General features: G+C 36.9%; 3 protein-coding genes across 5 annotated transcripts in view; all 3 read right to left on the bottom strand.

The window, feature by feature from the left end:
* Positions 1 to 9,329, bottom strand: part of heph (polypyrimidine tract-binding protein 1 heph) — a 110,729-nt gene extending 101,400 nt beyond the window's left edge. Inside the window, exons 1-2 of one of the 2 annotated variants that reach the window (XM_065299475.1) lie at positions 9,197 to 9,281; positions 2,239 to 2,266 (exon numbers count right to left, since the gene is read on the bottom strand). In XM_065299475.1, the coding sequence (XP_065155547.1) occupies positions 2,239 to 2,266; positions 9,197 to 9,204 (36 nt within the window). In that variant the 5' untranslated portion in view covers positions 9,205 to 9,281. Of the gene's footprint in view, positions 1 to 2,238; positions 2,267 to 9,196 lie in introns of both variants that reach the window. The other variant, XM_065299478.1, reaches the window with a different exon arrangement.
* Positions 9,330 to 10,234: 905 nt separating this feature from the next.
* LOC135789428 (holocytochrome c-type synthase-like) lies at positions 10,235 to 12,022 on the bottom strand. The gene is made up of 4 exons (XM_065299261.1): positions 11,883 to 12,022; positions 11,391 to 11,676; positions 10,605 to 11,113; positions 10,235 to 10,491 (listed from the first exon to the last, which is right to left on the bottom strand). Exons 2-4 carry the CDS (start codon positions 11,655 to 11,657, stop codon positions 10,428 to 10,430), a joined length of 840 nt encoding a protein of 279 aa, XP_065155333.1. The 5' UTR covers positions 11,658 to 11,676; positions 11,883 to 12,022; the 3' UTR covers positions 10,235 to 10,427.
* A 393-nt stretch (positions 12,023 to 12,415) lies between these two features.
* The window catches only part of ETHR (ecdysis triggering hormone receptor), a 37,895-nt gene continuing 31,594 nt past the window's right edge, over positions 12,416 to 18,716 (bottom strand). Inside the window, exon 3 of one of the 2 annotated variants that reach the window (XM_065299123.1) lies at positions 12,416 to 13,752. In XM_065299123.1, coding sequence (XP_065155195.1) covers positions 12,978 to 13,752 — 775 coding nt within the window. In that variant the 3' untranslated portion in view covers positions 12,416 to 12,977. Of the gene's footprint in view, positions 16,195 to 18,716 lie in introns of both variants that reach the window. The other variant, XM_065299122.1, reaches the window with a different exon arrangement.

Here is an 18,716-nt window from a genome sequence, read left to right as displayed (position 1 = left end):
GGTGTAACTAACCAAACTTTAAATTTTTCTAGAAAACCGGTTGAAACTATATACAATTCCATTTCAAATCAAAATTCTCGTCACGCTCACACAATAACAACCGAAAACCTAATTGAATCAACCATACAACCATAATAATAACCTCTTCTTGTTCACTTTTTCCTTTCCCTACCACCCCACTGTGTGAGTTTGCACCTTTCACCCTGTTTGTTCTGCGCGCGCGCATGTTGATGTTGATTTTCTATATTTGGATAAAGTCGGCAAAAGCAAGCCGGGCGCAACAAGTTCGCTTCCGCTTCCTGCCCCGCCGGCAGTCGCCGCCGCCGCCGCCGCCGACCGGAAAGCCGCATTGCGCGCGTTTATTTAACAATAAATAATGCGGATGCATATTTTACCTGCGCGCCAGCGCCTACACACGGCACCGTCTAAATGTTGCACGCTGCAATATTTGCGGCAATGATGCGGGCAATTATTATTATTACTGCGCTGGTATAGCTTACACAGCAAGTGGGCTTATCTCTTGTTTTATGGCTAGTTAGTTAGACTTTGGACTTTGCGCGTAGAGACGCTGTGTTTATTTAGAGTTTATTTCGAATTGCTGCAGGTTAATAATACGCGCTGTATGGGCGTAAGGATATTAACAAGGGACATTTACTTGAATTAACCTGGAAAGTAACATAAAATTTACTTAAGGGCTTTGGCTGATTAAAAACTTAAAAAACAGGCAAGCATCTTGGATGGGATATAATAAGGTAAATTAAATTTTGTATTATTAATTAATAAGAATAAATTTAGGCGGGATTATGGGCTTCATAATTATACTAGCTTTAACCCTTGGCTTCGCTCGCGAATATCTAAAATAATGAAGTTGCTTCCGTACGCGTCTGTAGTCACAGAAGAAGTAACAATGAAGTAGAATGGCGGGAAGTTTAAAATGGCTGAAAGTATAGTCTATGGAAGTATAATGTACAGTCTCCATAGTGTAGTCAATTGGATTTGATGTTGACGTAGCTGTCGGTAATACAGTGTGATAATACAGTGTGATGGTACTATAGTACTTAGGTTTGAGCTTCATTGCTGGAATGCTAGATGGCGTTAAAGTAGTCAAATAGCCAGATGCAGAGGTATTATAGGCTAAACAATTTCTTTATTTTATTTAAAAAATATTTTTTTTATTAAATAAAAAGTAGCCTATAACCATTCGGAGACCACTAAGAATATGTGTACAAATTTTCATGATGATCGGTTAAGTAGTTTTTGCGTTAAAGTGTAACAAACATCAGGACATTCGCATTTATAATATTAGTAGGGATAATTATAGGATCAGTAATATAAGAAGTTCTTAAATAAGGAACGTAAATCAAGCGGTTTTTCTCTCGAAGTTAATTAAGAGTAAGTGTAGCGAGTGTTTAATCAATCGAGTTTTTAACAATGTTTAGCCACGTGATGCATACGCTAATATTTCTACTTCTACTCCATTGTCACTTGGGGATTATGTATTTGTATTTTTTATATGAAATGCGCAGGCGCAAGCTCCACCCAGTGACTAAAGCCCGTGACTAAAGTCATATCCCTGACCCTCCGTGTTTAAATTATCGTTTTATGTGTCTCAAATCGTGAAAAAACTAAAAATTAATAAAATTAAAGATGTTTAATGCTTTAATTTGATTGTACTAATTTCTGGGGTCAAGGTTTAATGAGTTTTTCTAAGTTTGGTAACCCTACTTAGTTATTGCATGCCAACAGAATATTAACATTATCATATCCAACGAACCAGACAAGAAAAAAACAACTAACTAATGACTTTACCCCCGAAATGTTCGTCCGTTCGTTCGTTGTGTCGTTTTTTCTTGCCAAACATGTCTATGATTAATGAAGATGAGCGTATTGCACGAAAATGCCTTGAATATCCTTGAAAATGAAAATTTCGTATTCAGCATAAACCGCAACGGATTAAAACCGACAACAAACCTCGTCACAATTATCCTTTTAATCTTCTAATCTCGTATTTATCGAACACCGCAAAAGTTTGATAACATCGACATCATGTCACACGATTATATTATACACCAAAACTGAATTTATACGCAAATTCATATTCATAACAAGTACGAGTATATAAAGCGTAACATTTAACACAGAATTACATTACAGACTAAAAAGTTGAGAAATGTTTTATTAAAGCATGATAGAAAGGTGAAATAATTAGGTAAATAGAAGAGAATAATAGAGACTCACCTTGAATTGTCGAATAAGGTTCAAGCCCCTGGAAAAGAGCAAGAAAAAGAGAAATTAAACAAAATGGACAAACGTACAACGTGATAAATGTAAATAAATCAGCAGACAAGTGTGATAAGATGTAAGATACACTAAAATACACTAGATTCAGATTAAGGTGAGACAAAAAGACGGAAGACATTTAATGTGGGTGCAAAGTGCAAGATTAATGAAGAAAATTGATATTTAAAAAATGTTATTAATAAGTTTAATAAGTACACATCATATTTTAGCTCCGCTTTTGTTAATTACATTTATATATCGGTTTATATCGGTTTTAATTTAATACTTAACCAACAGAATCCATCATTACCGCGATTGTTGTTATTGTTTTTAATTTTAACATCATTTTGCAAACTCAAACTCCCTCCGGCTGGGCGCGCTCCGCAGAGAATCCGATTGGTGCATTGAGGTTTGAGTTCTCGTATTCCCCGAGTAATTAGCGGCGCGTCATAATGGCTTTTAATGTAAATAAATTGCGAATGAATATGCGCGCATGCCGTGCGGCAAAGTGATTACGAAATAGAAATGCATTCAAATTCGTATCGAATTGAATGGGGGAGAGCACAGAGTTTAGTTTCAAGTTGCGATAAACACAAATTCAATTCGTTGCATTTCGAATTAATCGACGATTGTTTTCAAAAATTCATTAATTATTTAAATGATACTCAATATATAAATAATGTTTCTTCTATAAATGAAATGATGATCGCTACGCTCGATAAAACTCAAAAATCGCATGGTTTATTTGGATATTTATTTATATAAACGGGGGTTTTGTGCATGACCCGTGACTAAAACCCGTGACTAAAGTATTTTACATTTTTCTACTTCCGTTTGTAAAATGCCAGTTTTTCCATGATTTTTAGACACAAAAAGTGGTACTTTATACACAGCCGTGACTAAAACTCGTGACTAAAGTACTTTACATTTTCTACTTCCATCCTTAAAGCGCCAGTTTTTCCATGATTTTTAGACACAAAAAGTGGTACTTTTCACACGGCCGTGACTAAAGTCCGTGACTAAAGTAATTAAAATAAAAATTGAAAATGAATAAGCTTACGTTGTGGTAAAAAACTAGCAAATATTAATTCATTTATGTATAGATTTTTCGTCTAAAATATATTATTTATGATGTTTGTGACATTTTTCCACGCAAAGCTTTTATCGATCCGATAACAGGAAACAAAAATAATTAATAATTAAAATTTAATTCCGTAAATATTAATGTTTTACGATAGTTAGTTTGGGTAAATTTCCCTGTGCAAAATCTAAATTTAAAAACCTTGTAAGTCATGATTATGAATACAGAAAAGATGAAAGATGAGATTGAGATGAACGGTATATTACGTTAAGGGTTGGGCGCCGTCGTGCGGTTGGCGGGGTTGACGCGTTCGATGATCTCGTTTATTCTCGCCAGACATGGTGATGAGCACGCGGAAAGCAGACGATCGGTTTTCACTAAATAGGGGGCAATTTTACGCTCCGATTGATTTACCACGAGAGCGCGCGCGCGCGTACGAGGAGATTGATGGAGGGTTGCGACTGGAGACGTGACAACAAAACCTACGAAACCGCAGTGCACTAAAAGTCTGCAATCGCAAATCAATTTAAACAGTTTACATGCGGATATTAAAGTCTTTTTCTTTTTCTTTTATTTTTACTAGAAAATGTTAGATTTATTTTTTATTTAAATAAAAATTATTTTTTAGAAAATGTGAGCTATGGGATGATAGATGGCGTAAGTAGAAATGGTCTTAAATCGCTTTTCAATTAAACATTTTCGCCTGGATTATTTAATGTGTTGTAAGTAGGTATGTTCTACATATGTTGTACCCTACGGTGTTGCATGTCGTTTGAAATATGCACGGCCGGCAGGAAATGTTAATTTCCTGCGCCAGGAAGTAATCACCGTGTGTGCAGCGCGCGCCCTGCCTACGCAGCGAGGAGCAGAGCATTCCGCCATCAGAATCGAATAAAATACCAATACGAAACGTCGAAATTCAAATTGTAAAAAATTTAAATTTTGATGGGGTCAGTATTTACGTGTAAAAAGTATTTAATATTTCGATAAAATATGCTTCGTTAATTTAATTTTATTATGTTTTGATTTTTTTCCTGTTTAATGCAATGTAGGTGCGAATTATTTCATTAATTATATAGTAAAAGTAAATTATTCAGCGATTTTTATTAAAAACTACACAAACACAGTAATTATTTAAGATTTTGTTAGGCAAATTCAAAATTTATTTACTCCTGAACGTTTGAAACCGATTCTTTGTACCCTAATCGAATTGTCCTCGTTCGCCGAAAATTCAATAGCAATTTGGTAGCACGCGCGCCGCTGGAGGTTTATTTGCGTTCGCGTATCCTTGCCGCGTCCAAACATGATTAATACGTCTCGAAAGGATTAAAATCCGGCGAGTAAAAATAAAAATTCTCCACCGTCCCGCGTCCGCGTCCTTTTTTGCGACAAAGTAAACCGAATTAAAACCGGCCGAGGTCCGAGATTGAGACTGAGAGCGTAACATATTAATATCCTTGGAGAATTTATAGTTACTATTGGGAAATATGCTCATACAAAGGATGAAAGATAAATGATAAGGAATAAGAGATATTGGATAAGGAATAAAGGTTTTTATCTGGGTTATTGTATAATAGCAACATATTACCAGTGTAAAATTACTAATTTTACAAAAGTAAACTTGGTTTATCAATAGCAATAAAAGAAAAACAAATTTTTAAATTAAAAAAAAATTTGTTGCTTTCTCTAAATTTTTATATAATTTTTTAAAGTCATTAATATTTGTTTAATGGTCATATTAGAGTTTTCACGACGAAATATAAGGTAATAAGCTGATCATTTTTATTAACCTTTATCATTGGCATTTTCATAGTTGTCCAAAAAATCTCATATAATTTTATGTCCGCGTGTTATGATATTGATGGTTAAAGGTCGCAAATTTTTGTTTAGTTTTTGCAAATATCTCGATTATTTTCCGCCCAAAATTACGCTCCACGCAGTTTTCCCCTAAAAATACGTTTAAAAATCTTTGCCAAAACCAAGTTAAACAAACGAAAAAAATGCGTTTGCGTTCGCACTCAAAGAAACGCGCTTTTACGGCGCGTACGCGTTTATGGCCCGTCGGAAAACAAGCGTGTTTGATTTCTATTATGAATATCGAAATTCCCAGCGCCCGTTGCTCGTAATTCCTTTGGCTTTACTGCGTAGCTTTGTGTCCGCGCGTTCGACATTAATTTCGCCATTTTTATCTCGCGCAAACGAAACGTATAAAACGCACGTAAACAGAAAACAACAACGCAACACATAAAAATAAAAATAAAAAAAGAGGCGAGAGGATCGTACTCGTATGAATCCAAAAATAATGAAAACTAAAAATCCATATAGATAGTAAAAATCATAAAAGGTATTAGAATATGATAAAAAAACATGAGTCACCAATTTTAATGGTTATTCTTGTCAGTGCGCGCCCAAGTCAACATGATTAGCGAGCAAACAGCGCGAAACAAAAGAGGAACGCATATGACAGCGGCGGCCATGTTGATTAGTGGTAAACAAGTCACGTAGAGTAAAAAAAGAACTCATATTAAATTTATGAAAAAAAAATGTATCAGATAAACTAGACTAGCGCTTTTAAATAAAGTCATGTTTGTTAGATTCTTTATAACTTAAGAACTGCTGGACGGATTTTGATGATTTATGGTTTTTTGGATTCATTTGGGCCTACAAAAGGAGAATAACTATTAAAATCTTAAAAATTATAATTTAAAGGGTGTTAAATAAGGGATAAAAGTTCTTATAGAGATTAAAATGAAGTTACAGTTAAATAATCGAATTCTAGATGGCGCAAAAGTGCATTATTACCATTTCTAATGTCTTAAAAATTACAAAAATTAAATTTTTACTAAAAATTACAAATTTAGTAATAATAATACCAAATTAATCCAAAAACCTTTGAAAAAACCTTCAAAATATCAAAAATTCAATAAATATTTAATGCTCACATAAAAAATTCCATGATAACCATAATTACCACCATCAAACCCCCTAAAACACGTCCTTTAACTTAATGTCTTCAATGTTTTCAATTAATGTAATTATCTATTTATGTGTCGCTCGCTGTGCGCTGCTAGTTGGAAAATCGATTCTCTGCGTCGCATTGCAATGCATGAAACGAAACGCGACGCGGCGTCAGAGGTCGAGTGAAACGAAGGAGAGAAGCAAAAAAAACACAAGCCTTTAATAAATTACACCCCCTCGCATTGTAAACCGGCGCGCACTCAATGCTCACTGCCCCCTCGGCGGCTAATGGCCGTAATGCATGTAATGCGGCCGCAGTCGATAATGGCCGTAATGTCTGTAATCGATGCGCGATCGATTGGAAAACAATATACACACGGAGGCGAAATGACGACCGCAAAGGTGAACTATTACGACACGAATGTGTAACAAGTAGTTAGTTAGTTGTAGGTAAGTATTGTGAGGAGTATTGGCGTGTTACAACACAACAAGTGGCGTTTAAGTGCTATCTGTGTTTTTAAATGGGGATCTAACTGACGAAATGGTATGGGGGTGGTTGAAATGTTACAAATGTCAAAGCGATCAGTTGAAGACTAATTGTAGCAGTTTTTTTGTGTTTTTTCTTTTAAACGTAATTTTTTACTTTTTTTTACTTTTGTTTATCAAAAACATTAAAATTATTAATTTTTAAAGTGATAAATTCTTTAAATTAAAATTCACCCCGTGGCTAAAGCCCGTGACTAAAGTACTTTAGTCACGGCTTTGGTTATCCGTGTTTAAAGTACACTTTTTATGCCTCACAACCAGAAAAGAAAAAAACAGTTTTTTCTATAATTGAACTAGCTGTTGCCCGCGACTTCGTTCCGGCAGTGTTTAATAAAATGTAATTCGTTTTACTCTCTTGTTCTAGACATACTCGTAGTAAGAGTCAATTCCATCAATAAGATTAGCAATTTTAATTTAAAGAAATTATGCATATAAAGTTTTGTCAATAATGCACTTCAGCGCGCCATCTCGAATTCAACTATTTAACTATAACTATGATTGAATCTCAATGTCAAATTTTATTCTATAGAAAAGAGCTGTTTTAAGGATTTTCCCGGCAATTATTCGAATTTTTCTCACCTTTTAAACCTTCCCTAGACCTCCACGAATAATTCAAGACCAAGATAAGATAAATCCGTTCAGCCGTTCTCGAGTTTTAGCGAGACTAACGAACAGCAATTTATATATATATATATATATAGATTTACTTAACCTAGCAATAGATGATGACATGTTTTAATTAAAGAAATTAAAAATGTAATTACTAACAATTACATTCCCTTGCCTTTTCCTACTCTTTCATTTTCCAAAGAAATCTGTACAATGAATGAAAAACTTTTAAACTTTTAAAAACCTTACACTTGCAATGTTTGAAACTAAATAAAATCAAAAAAAACACTAAACAGAAGCACTTATTCTAATTAAATGTCCTTACAACACGAAACAAATTCAATTAATTACGTTATTAATTAATTAACATAAATTCAAGTTAACTTCTACATGTTGCAACATTTCCACGATTTTTAATTCCCATCCGAATATAAATTCAAATTCTGAATAATTGTGTTCTAATTGCAAATAATTTTTAAAGCCTCCTGTGGGACAGTCGCGAGTATTTGCATTTAATCAACGTTTAATCGCGCGGTTTTAATTGCGCCGTTAATAAATAAATGAATAAATTACGAAAATCATTGCATATTAAATAATATCTACATATTAAAACCAAAAAATACAGTTGGATAGAGAAGCGAAACCAATCGCGCCTAAGTGAATAATTTAATTAATGCAGCAAACTTTTATTACGTTCAATTAGCGCCTGCATGCACTCATGTGATAATGTCCACTCATAAACACATACAGTGTGTTTGCATATTATACATCACATCAATAGTAATAATTTCAAAAACTACAATTCGATAATGAGTGATTAATTAGTAGCAATAAAATGTGATTGATGATTATTCGTGTTGGATGAACTCAATTTAAACTCACGCACACAAATGAATAAATAATTAATCTCCTGATCGTCGAACAAAACCCGAACTTTTATCGTCAATACATTGATTGGTGTTTTTGTGTTCAACACGCACCGCCCCCGCCGCCCCCATTGCTCATTAGCTGAGTAAATAAGTAAATAGTCATTAAATAATTCCAAGCGCAATTAACGCAAATTACAATTACTATTGCTGTATTTCCATACGCATGCGCCTAATATTATGCAACCCAATATACACGCAAATACATTTTAACCTTAAAATAAAGATGTTATCTGTTGTTTTGTAAACTTTTACGTACACGCGTAGAACTCATTGTGATATTGATACATGATACACGCCGCTGCTGTGTTTCTAATTCAAAAGTACGAGCGCGATTACAATATTGCGATGTAGCATGTTTCATTACATTCGCTGTTGATTGTGCGCCGAGTGCGCGCACATGGCGAAGAGGCGCAACAATGGGGGCGCCCTGTCGCGGCTGATAAAAAAGCCCCTCTCGAAACGCCCGCCGGCGATTTTATTGTTTGCTACACACACACGCGCGCAATACAAACATAAAAACAATGGCGGCTACGAATGTTCATTATAGAAAAATATTCGCATATACAGGCGATACGTTATCTTTACAAGCGTTTTATTAACCTAACCTCATTAATATAAATTCCCGGTAATAATAAACATGATACATACCTGGGGTTGACCCGACGAATAAAATGACGTTTGAATTTTTCAAATCGCATTAAAATCATACAAGTTACAGCTTAAAATGTTTTCTATACTATGCTAACCTATAACTAATACATGGGGTGGTAGAGTATTGAGGTTAGGTACTCACCCGATCATTCTACGAAGCCTTCGAGTGAAGATCTTCGGCCAGCCTGACTAGTCTTCAACGTGTTCGTTTCCGTTCGGTGTCGATGCGCGTGTGTGTTGTTGTTTTTCTTAATAAACAATTGCACGCCGTGCCGCACAGTGCACACAGCACACGGGAGCGTCGTGTGGGTACTGTGTGCGGGTGCGCGCACCCTCGCTGCTCGCGGGCTAACAAGTGGTTTTCGCACGCACGCACACACGCGCGCATCCGAAGATGGCGATGCAACAATCGCGCGACACCAACGGTTTCGTTATCGCCGGCTGTCGGCGTTACGCGCCGCGCACATTCTCATCACGCGAGTATAACTTCTCTCAGGTTGTCACACAAGTACACACCCTTACCGTTTAATGTTTATTGTAATCGCTAGCGATGGGGAAATTGGCAACGGAGTCGTCTGTCAAATTTCGGCGCGGTTTATATACGTTGATAGATTTGTACTGTTCGTTAAACGTGAATTTTTCGCTAGATTGCTGCACGCACTATTCACAATTGAGTCGCTTTCGATTATTGTTGGATGGAAATATATCCGGCTGGCGACGGCGAGCGTTCGTTTGTTTGTGTGTGCGTGCGTGTTTTGGGTGCGATCAGCCGGCGACCATCGTGGACGGCGGCGCGACAGGCGCCCTCTGTATTATCGACCGCTACAGCCGCCGCCATCACGCATAGAATACCCTCATCTATCAATATAGGCCACACAATATACATCAAAGTGACAATCACTCAATTTTTACAAAAGAAATTGATCGGAAACATAAAATTAAACCGTGAAACAACTTGTTGCAAGCGCGATTTGCATAATAATCAATTACAGGCGGTAATTTCATTAAGCACGCACCTTGTGACGGTGATTTTCTTATCGGCCACCATCTTAAACTAACCCGCGAGGTAATTCTTACACAAATTACCACCGCTCGCGTGTTACACGTTTATCTAAACTAAATCTTAAAGTTAACAAAGTGAGCGAGTTATTTTTAAATCAGTTTTAAGTAAAAGGGACTGTTTTCTTCGTCGGATATGTTGTTCCTATTTGTTTATTAACTCACAAGAGCGTGACCGATGCGATAATAACATTGATCGTTTAAATAATTTAATTAAATGTTGTGAAACAATGCGAACTTACACTCGCATCAAACTTTGGGTTAATTACACTGTCTAAATGGCGGCTAACTTTGGGAAAATTGCTTAACTTGCATTATTCGTTGCTGTAGCGCCATCGCCACCATGCGACCTTCATTCGGTCCCAGATATTTTCAAAACTGCAACCAAAATAGAACATTTAAGAATCCATTATTAACATTAACCTCAAATCATTTGCAACTCCAGGTCGAAATGCACACTATTAATAGTTGTTTAAATTTATATGCATTACCTGTCCATCGCCGGACGGACATCCAAAAGTGCAAACCTAAATTTCGTATCAACTGATCCGCCATCGTAGTAGTCAATGATGTATCGTACATCTTTCCCGCATCGATCAACAATCCAATCGTGACGATCAAATGGTAGCTCATAGCCCATTAGTTGACGTATACGTGCGCGTGGTGAATAATCGGTTGCTTTGCCACCGAAACTTTTCAGTTTCGGACAGCAGCACTCTTTCGCATGCAGCGCCTCCCATTTAAGTACCTCCTGCCATGCCTGCTCGTTGTTGGCGTTGTGGATTTTAATAATCGCTTCCATGTCTTTCTCCTTGACGTCTTCCTCCTTCCAGCGCCAGCCTTTCCGTAACATGGCGTTCCAGAACATTTGTTGGCTGGGATACACCCAGAATGGGGATTCGCCTTCTTTGACGATTGCTTTCGGGATTGAGGAGGTTTGTCTGTCGATTGGGAGAGGAAATGGTTGATCAGGGGATGGTTTCTGATTAGCTGGTGGCATCTGGAAAAATAGAAATAGTGAAATTAATTTGTGTATAAATAAAAAGTGTATTTACTGCATTATTGCAAATGAAATCCTTTCAGATAAAGTTTTAAAAGTTGTTTTTTGAAATTTCTTTCGGTGAATTATTCTAGAACGTGTATTTAACGTAGGCAACTTCTTATACACGAAAAGCATTGAAATATTAAGAAACCACAGAATTTCAACATAAATGTCATTATTTCGTTCATAATTAACAATGAATATGTTGACTATGCATCAAATAAATAAATCTTACCATGTTTAAAGGATTAACATCTCCTTTTCCATATCCAACAGGACATTCTGAAGCAGCCACAGGTTGTGCAGGAGCTGGCGCAGCTACAGGAGCTTGTTTCTGATGCATTGGGCATTCTGGAGGTATCTCCCCAGCTGCATAATTCCCATGTTGAACATGTGGATGCCCAGGGGGTACCTTTGATTGTGTTGCTTGTCCATCTTTGTGTTGATTTGGATAGACAATGTGTGATGCTGCAATGTCTGCAGCAGACACTGTGTTGCCCATGATAAGAACGCTCTATACACTGGAATTTTACAGTATTGTTACTGGTTAATATCTAAATAAAACTAAACTAATATTTGTGTGTGTCGCTTATAATTTGAAGTTTGTGAAGTTTCGTTCGTCGTGAAAAATGTTAGGTTATAGACGAACTTATGTAATGACAGCGAAAAGAACGCGTAGTAGGAAAAGAACTGAAGGAAAAATGTGAACAATGCTTCTGAGACTTACCTAGGTATATAGTGTAGTTAAATCAACGCTTAGTTTGGTTAATACACGTGATTTTAATTAATTATTTGCACCTGCAACAATATTGACTATCGCGAAGGCAGGGGTAATGTGTGGCAGGGATATTTTTGCGCCTAGAGGTAGGCAACTTATTGTACACGATAAAAATGAAATAAAATGGTTTAAAAATTATTTATTTCTTGTAATTCTTTTACATTTATACAAACAACATATAATAAACCTTTTTTATTGTAAATTTTCATTATTTTGTGTTAAATTTTATGGTTCATATGGATGGGATAGTAAAAATTAAATTTGTGATAATAACATTAAAAAATCTTTTAAAATATACGATTATTATTACACATAATAATTATATTTATTTAAATAGTTAAATTATATTAAAAATGTATTTTATTAAACATTTGTTCGAATATTTTAATAAAAATGCCGATTTAACTCTTGGCAACCAACATTACACCTAAAAAACAATATTTCCAATACTACACAACAAAACAATTTGAATTTATTGATAATTTAGTTATTGATACATTAAAAACGTTTATTCATCATTTTCTCATTACATTTACCATATATACAGTATATTTATACAAAATATATGCATAGATATTGTTGCCATTGACTAAAAATCGCTCCAAATCCAACAGTTTCCAACAGTTTTTGTTTCAACAATTACCAACAATTTCAACTTCACACAACCCATCAATTCTTCCGTCTGTAGGAACATAAATTGTTAAAAAATAAGACTAGATTTGTTATCAACCATTCGCTCGTATAAAACGCTAAACGATTCCAATCTTTTTCATGTCTTTTCATTTTGATTTTGTCTTTTTCTTTTCATTTCTCGCTTATAAAACTTATCTCAACACTTTACAACACTTTGCGAACATCTCATTGAGCAAATCCACATGCTGATGAATTATAGGTTATATTAGGTTATGTTGTGTCTCATAATATGAGTTTTCGCATTACTTTCAATTAATTAGGTTACAATCTCACTTTTCGTTTCGTTTCATTTCGTTAAAACACAAAATAAAAAAATAACAACATTAAACAGTAAACATGACATGAATAGTTTCACACAAAACTCTCAGATGGCGCTGCGAAATGTTTATCTTTATCCTTTTGCGTAATAATCCTCACATACACATCGTTCTTGCTCTTAAACGAATCTCTTTCCAAGTTTTTCTCTTCCTTATCAGTTTTATCATGTTTTTGTTTGTGCTTACTCGAGTATCTGGAAAACAAACTCTCCGACGTGTGCTGACTGGATGTATTCGTACTCGACGTCGTATTGAAAGTATTCTTCCTATTAATATCAGCATTCTTGTGTTTCATCCTCGCATGAAAACCGCAAACACGCAAAAACCCACCGCGAAACTTCGAGCTCATTATGTTGTACAGAATCGGATTTATCGCTGAATTAATGTAAAACATAATGCGGCAGAAATAAATCAAATTGTAGTAACCTTCTATACCGATATCTGTAATCGTATGCGCAGGCGCAAGAATAATCCACAGAGTAAGCACCCTAAATGGCAATAAACAAACAAAGAATGCTAAAACAACAGTGCCCAACATAACGACGACTTGTTTACGATATTTGATTACAGATTGCGATGGCAGTGCGTTGTTGCGATAGGCAGTCATTAAATTCGGATGGTCCATCAACGTCTTGGCGATCATGGCGTAGAGGACAATGAGGATCAGTAGAGGCAGAAAGAAGAAAATCGTCATCGTGAGGATGAAGTACATCGAAGCGAAAAAGGTCTCTGCTAGGCTGAAGCAAACTGGAACCATGGTAGCGTCGAAATACTCTTCGTAGCTGAACTGGGTGATGGCCAATATCGGGCTGCAACATAACCAAACATTTCGTCTCACAACACCACCGTGTGTGTTTAAAATTGTCTACGTGTATCTAAACACAATGCGGTGCAATCTAAAGACAAATAGATAAACACTGAAGTGTGGCGAGTTGCATCTAGATGGCGCTACATGTCTACAAGCATGTTTATTACAAATACAGATAAGTTCTACATACGTATTGTATAGTATTGTTTATTTATGTATTGTATATATTCGGTAAACATGTATTATAAGTTTATTAATTAGTATTTAATATGTTTCTGTTGATGTTGATGAAAACGAATGTAGTGAGTGCATAATGAGTTGCCTACGTTAACACACACAATACAGTTGTATGAATGAATGAATTATGTTTATAAATAATTTATAAATAAATGAACGATGAATAAAATGCAAATGCAACGCGTACATTGTCATGTATCAGCAAATATCACTATTTGTCGTATTATTAACAAGTAAATCATTAAGTGTTTGTTATTCAAAATGGCCGACAACCTACGAATAATTAAATATTAATACCTAAGTACCCAACGCGTTAAGTCATAATAGAAATAAGTAACATTAATATATCTAGTCATCTTTGGCAGTTGTCACATTTTATGGCGTAAATAATTTTATTTCTTTTGCATGTCCTTGATTTTAAGGACTCCCCGAACTACATTTATATTTATAGCCGCAGCGATTGCAAATTTTGATTCTGTGGTTGAAGAAATTGAAATGTAGCGCACGAGTTGGTGATAAATCATCATGAGTACTGAAATCCATGCTATCCTGGAAATCCTTATCCTGCGCAGGTAAAAAGCGCGTGACGCACGGATATTAACGCACTTTGCATGCGAAACCTTGCCGAACCTCATGAATGTGTCTCCCCAATGTGTCCTTGTGTGTCCGCAGTCGTCCTAGGTGTGTAAGGTGTGTCCTTGTCCTTCTCGGCAGCCGTGGGAGCAAAAAAAAGGATGGGAGAATGTGATTTCAAGGAGTAAATCGTTGTCAAATGATGAAGAGTGTCATAACAAAGCTGGTGGCGTACCGCATGTGGGTCCAGACCGGAAGGACCTCAAAAGGACCTTTGCAGGAGCTTTAGTTGAAAGTTTTGATCGTGGGAGTTTCAAAGCGCTGGAGGCAAGTGAATAATTTTCCTATTTGACCGAAACGATTAATTTTAAAAGAAAAAGTTTTATAAAAATCTTCGAAAGTTGAAGAAAGTCAACAAAAGTCATGATTTTGGGTCCAATTTCTGTTTGAGTAATAATTTTTGAATTTTCAATAATAATTCCCGGAAAAGACAGGATGACAGCTTAACGCCTCGCTAAGATTTGAAGACAGCGAAAGACAAACGCACCGAAAACGTGAGATCGATAGTCCTAAAAGGATAATGCAGACTTGTAACGGTAACACCTTTGTCCTTGAAATCCAGGAAACTTAGTCACAAGGATCAAGTACTTCCACTCCTGTTAATTCTATTTTAAACTTTGTTCGGTGTGCAATTTGCAATCTAAAGTAATTTTAAACAAAACTTTCTTCACTTTTTTGTGTTTTTCGCAAAAATCGATTTTCTTTCAACGAAATATTCTCTAAATTTTCATTGTTTATTTTAAACTTACTGCGGCCTTTACGATGCGCGGCAGTTATGACATTTTTATGTAAAATGCAAAAGCGTTTCTTCCCGTCCAGTCCACTCGCATCAGACCCTGTTTCTTCAATAGAAGTAGACGGCATTTGTTTGAATAGCACCGACTGTGTGCGTTGTTGGTTGCCTAACTTAGCAGAACTGTCAGAATTGACGTTGTCACTTGTCAAATGATCACGTGCGCTGTCAGTGCTTTTGACAGTCGCCGCCCGCAGCAAACTATCACGTCTCGAATTCGCCGTTGTACTAAAAGTACCATTACGCGCCGCCCGTTTGAGTTTAAACCCATGCCTACGCCGCCTCCAGGCCGAACAAATTAAAAACCCCGTGCGGAACTTCGAACTCATCAGATTGTATAAAATCGGATTAATCGCAGAGTTAATATAAACCATTATCCGGCAAAAGTATAAAATATTATAGTATTTCTCCACGCCAAGCGCGTAGAACTTCTCTTCGGGCACGATGATGATCCAGATGGTAAAGACACGAAATGGAATGAGGCAGAGGAAGAAGGAGAGCACAACGGTGCCCAACATGAGGATAACCTGTTTGCGTGCGCGAATCGAGTAACTGTCCAGGTGCTTGTTGAGCACCACGTTGGCGGCGTGCGAGATGAGGTTGCGCGCGATGATCAGGTAAAGGACGATGAGGACGATGAACGGCAGCAGGAAGAAGAGCACGCAGCTGCCGAGGAAGTACGCCGCCGGCCAGAAGGTGTTTGCGCGCGTGTGGCACGTGGGCACGCGGCTGCCGTCGAAGTACTCAGCATGGTGGTACTCGGCGATGCCCAGGATCGGACTGTTGGACACATAAAAACATTCAAAAAACAAAATTCCACATCTGTGGTGTATTTTCTATTTTAAAACCAAAAAAAACTGCGATCCATGAACAAAATCAGGCAAAAACACCCTCAAACCACACCAGCGCATCATACAAAGCAGAATCAGCCCTTAAAATTTACAAAACCCTTCAAAAATCAGATTTTTACGAAAAAAATTAAAATATAATATTTACATTCACACCAGTAGCGCCACCTATGTGTTAGCTTTAAAAGTACCACTATTGCCATCTGGTGGTGAATTTTTCAACCAATATCATGCATGTTTGACATTTGTGGATTTATAGCCTAGAAAAATATGAATCACTAGCTTTAACCCTTGGCTTCGCTCGCGAATATCTAAAATAATGAAGTTGCTTCCGTACGCGTCTGTAGTCACAGAAGAAGTAACAATGAAGTAGAATGGCGGGAAGTTTAAAATGGCTGAAAGTATAGTCTATGGAAGTATAGTGTACAGTCTCCATAGTGTAGTCAATTGGATTTGATGTTGACGTAGCTGTCGGTAATACAGTGTGATAATACAGTGTGATGGTACTATAGTACTAAGGTTTGAGCTTCATTGCTGGAATGCTAGATGGCGTTAAAGTAGTCGAATAGCCAGATGCAGAGGTATTATTGGCTAAACTATTTCTTTATTTTATTTAAAAAATAATTTTTTTTATTAAATAAAAAGTAGCCTATAACCATTCGGGGACCACTAAGAATATGTGTACAAATTTTCATGATGATCGGTTAAGTTAAGTTAAGTTGTTGCGTGAAAGTGTAACAAACATCAGGACTTTCGCATTTATAATATTATAGTAGGGATTCTTATTCAACATGAGAAATTTCTCATCGTCGATTTTCCGCTACAAATAGCATTCCACTTCGGATAAAAATTCCCAACAAGCAATAATATATAGCCAACAAGTTCCTTTATCTTCGTGCCCAAAGGGCGTTCGATTTGGATGAAGCGTTTGCGAGTAACGCGCTTGAGAAGAAAGGCAATTTTACTACGCACACGCCACATGCGACGCGTAGTACAGCTTACGATAACCATCCGAGGAATGAATCACAGGCGGCGGCGGCGACGGCGGCGGCGACACGTGCGTCGCGTCTCTCTGACACAATTCGGCGAAACAGATGAGAGTCGAACGCACATCGCTTCCGAAAATAGCCCCGACGGCGGCGGCGGCGGAAACCGTACGCATTTCCTTACAATTTCCTTTTTTCTTCGCCGCCTCCGCCCTTTGACGCACACGCGGCATAAACCAACTCCGGAAGCAACTTTGTGTGTGATCTCTCGACTGGCGCGCACCCGAGGGAGAGGAAAGTTGCAGCTGTTTCTCGGGGCGGCTGCTGGGCGAGTTGCGTACGCGAGACGCGTCTCGTTAGGCCTATCTATCTAATATCGGCTGCATTCGTCCTAAGAGGATGACCTAAATTTGTCGGATTTCTTTGCCGCCTCCGCAATCGTCTCGCCGCCTCCGTCTGCAAGCCTACTGCTACTGCTTTTCTTTTTCTCGGGTATTTCTCGACTCGTTTCTTGTTTCTATGTTACACTAGTGGTAGTGAAGGGTGGAGGGGGTGGCGGCGGCAAGTAGCCACAGACAAGCCCCCCGACGGCCGCTTGATTGCCAGTCGGGTTATTGGATTCGACCCCCTTCGTGACTGCGTCCTGTCGTCTAAGTGCAAGGATTCGCAATAAGGATCCACCGCTTCGGCATCGTCATCGTCCGTTTCTACGTTTCTGAGACAAAAGTAGGCCGCGTGCAATTGCTCACACTTGCAGAAAGAATTGCGAATGTGGGTGGAAAATCGCGCGACGGGGAAAGTTCGCGGTGGAGAGAGTTTCGAAAAGTTTGCCGTCGAAATAATCCAATCATAAAAGCATGATATCGTTTACATTTTACAATTTTGGGGGTGGTATTGCTACTCAAAGGAATAAAAAATACTTTTTTATGCGGGAGGAAAGTCAGAAAGTTGTTTTATCAAATGGTGAAAACCGGAAGTTTTAAAAGTCCTTGTAACTTTGTTATATTTGTATTAAAATTTACAAAAAATGATTTTTTTTACTTTATCATCAGTCGTGTTAGTTTGATCATTTATAACTCAAGAACGGCTGGACCGATTTTGATTATCTATGATTTTTTGGATTCATCTATATCCCGAATAGTAGAATAATCATTAAAATATTAAAAATTATTTTTATTAAAAGCTACAGGAACAAAATTGTGAGCAAAAGCTACAAAATTTATAAAAATTTTGAATTTCATTATAACTCAAGAACGGCTGGGCCGATTTGGCTAATTTTGGTCTTGAAACGTGTGTAATAGTTCAAGAAATCATTGGAAATGGAAAAAATGTGAAGAAATTGCCAAGAAAATAGAAAAATTAACAATTTTATAACAAAAAAAGTCAAAGTTTGAAAAATGATGAAATCATCAAGAAAAACCTAAAAAAAAATGATATATTATTTTTTTCTTGTCTCCACAGTCGCATA

Source organism: Atheta coriaria, unplaced genomic scaffold (assembly GCF_025399875.1).
Source record: "Atheta coriaria isolate IRGN ID8LTWV9N9 unplaced genomic scaffold, Caltech_Dcor_3.1 hic_scaffold_3_pilon, whole genome shotgun sequence".
NCBI classification, from domain to species: domain Eukaryota; kingdom Metazoa; phylum Arthropoda; class Insecta; order Coleoptera; family Staphylinidae; genus Dalotia; species Dalotia coriaria.
The sequence above is the reverse complement of the archived record's forward strand: the minus strand, read 5'-3'. Positions and strand labels throughout refer to the sequence as shown.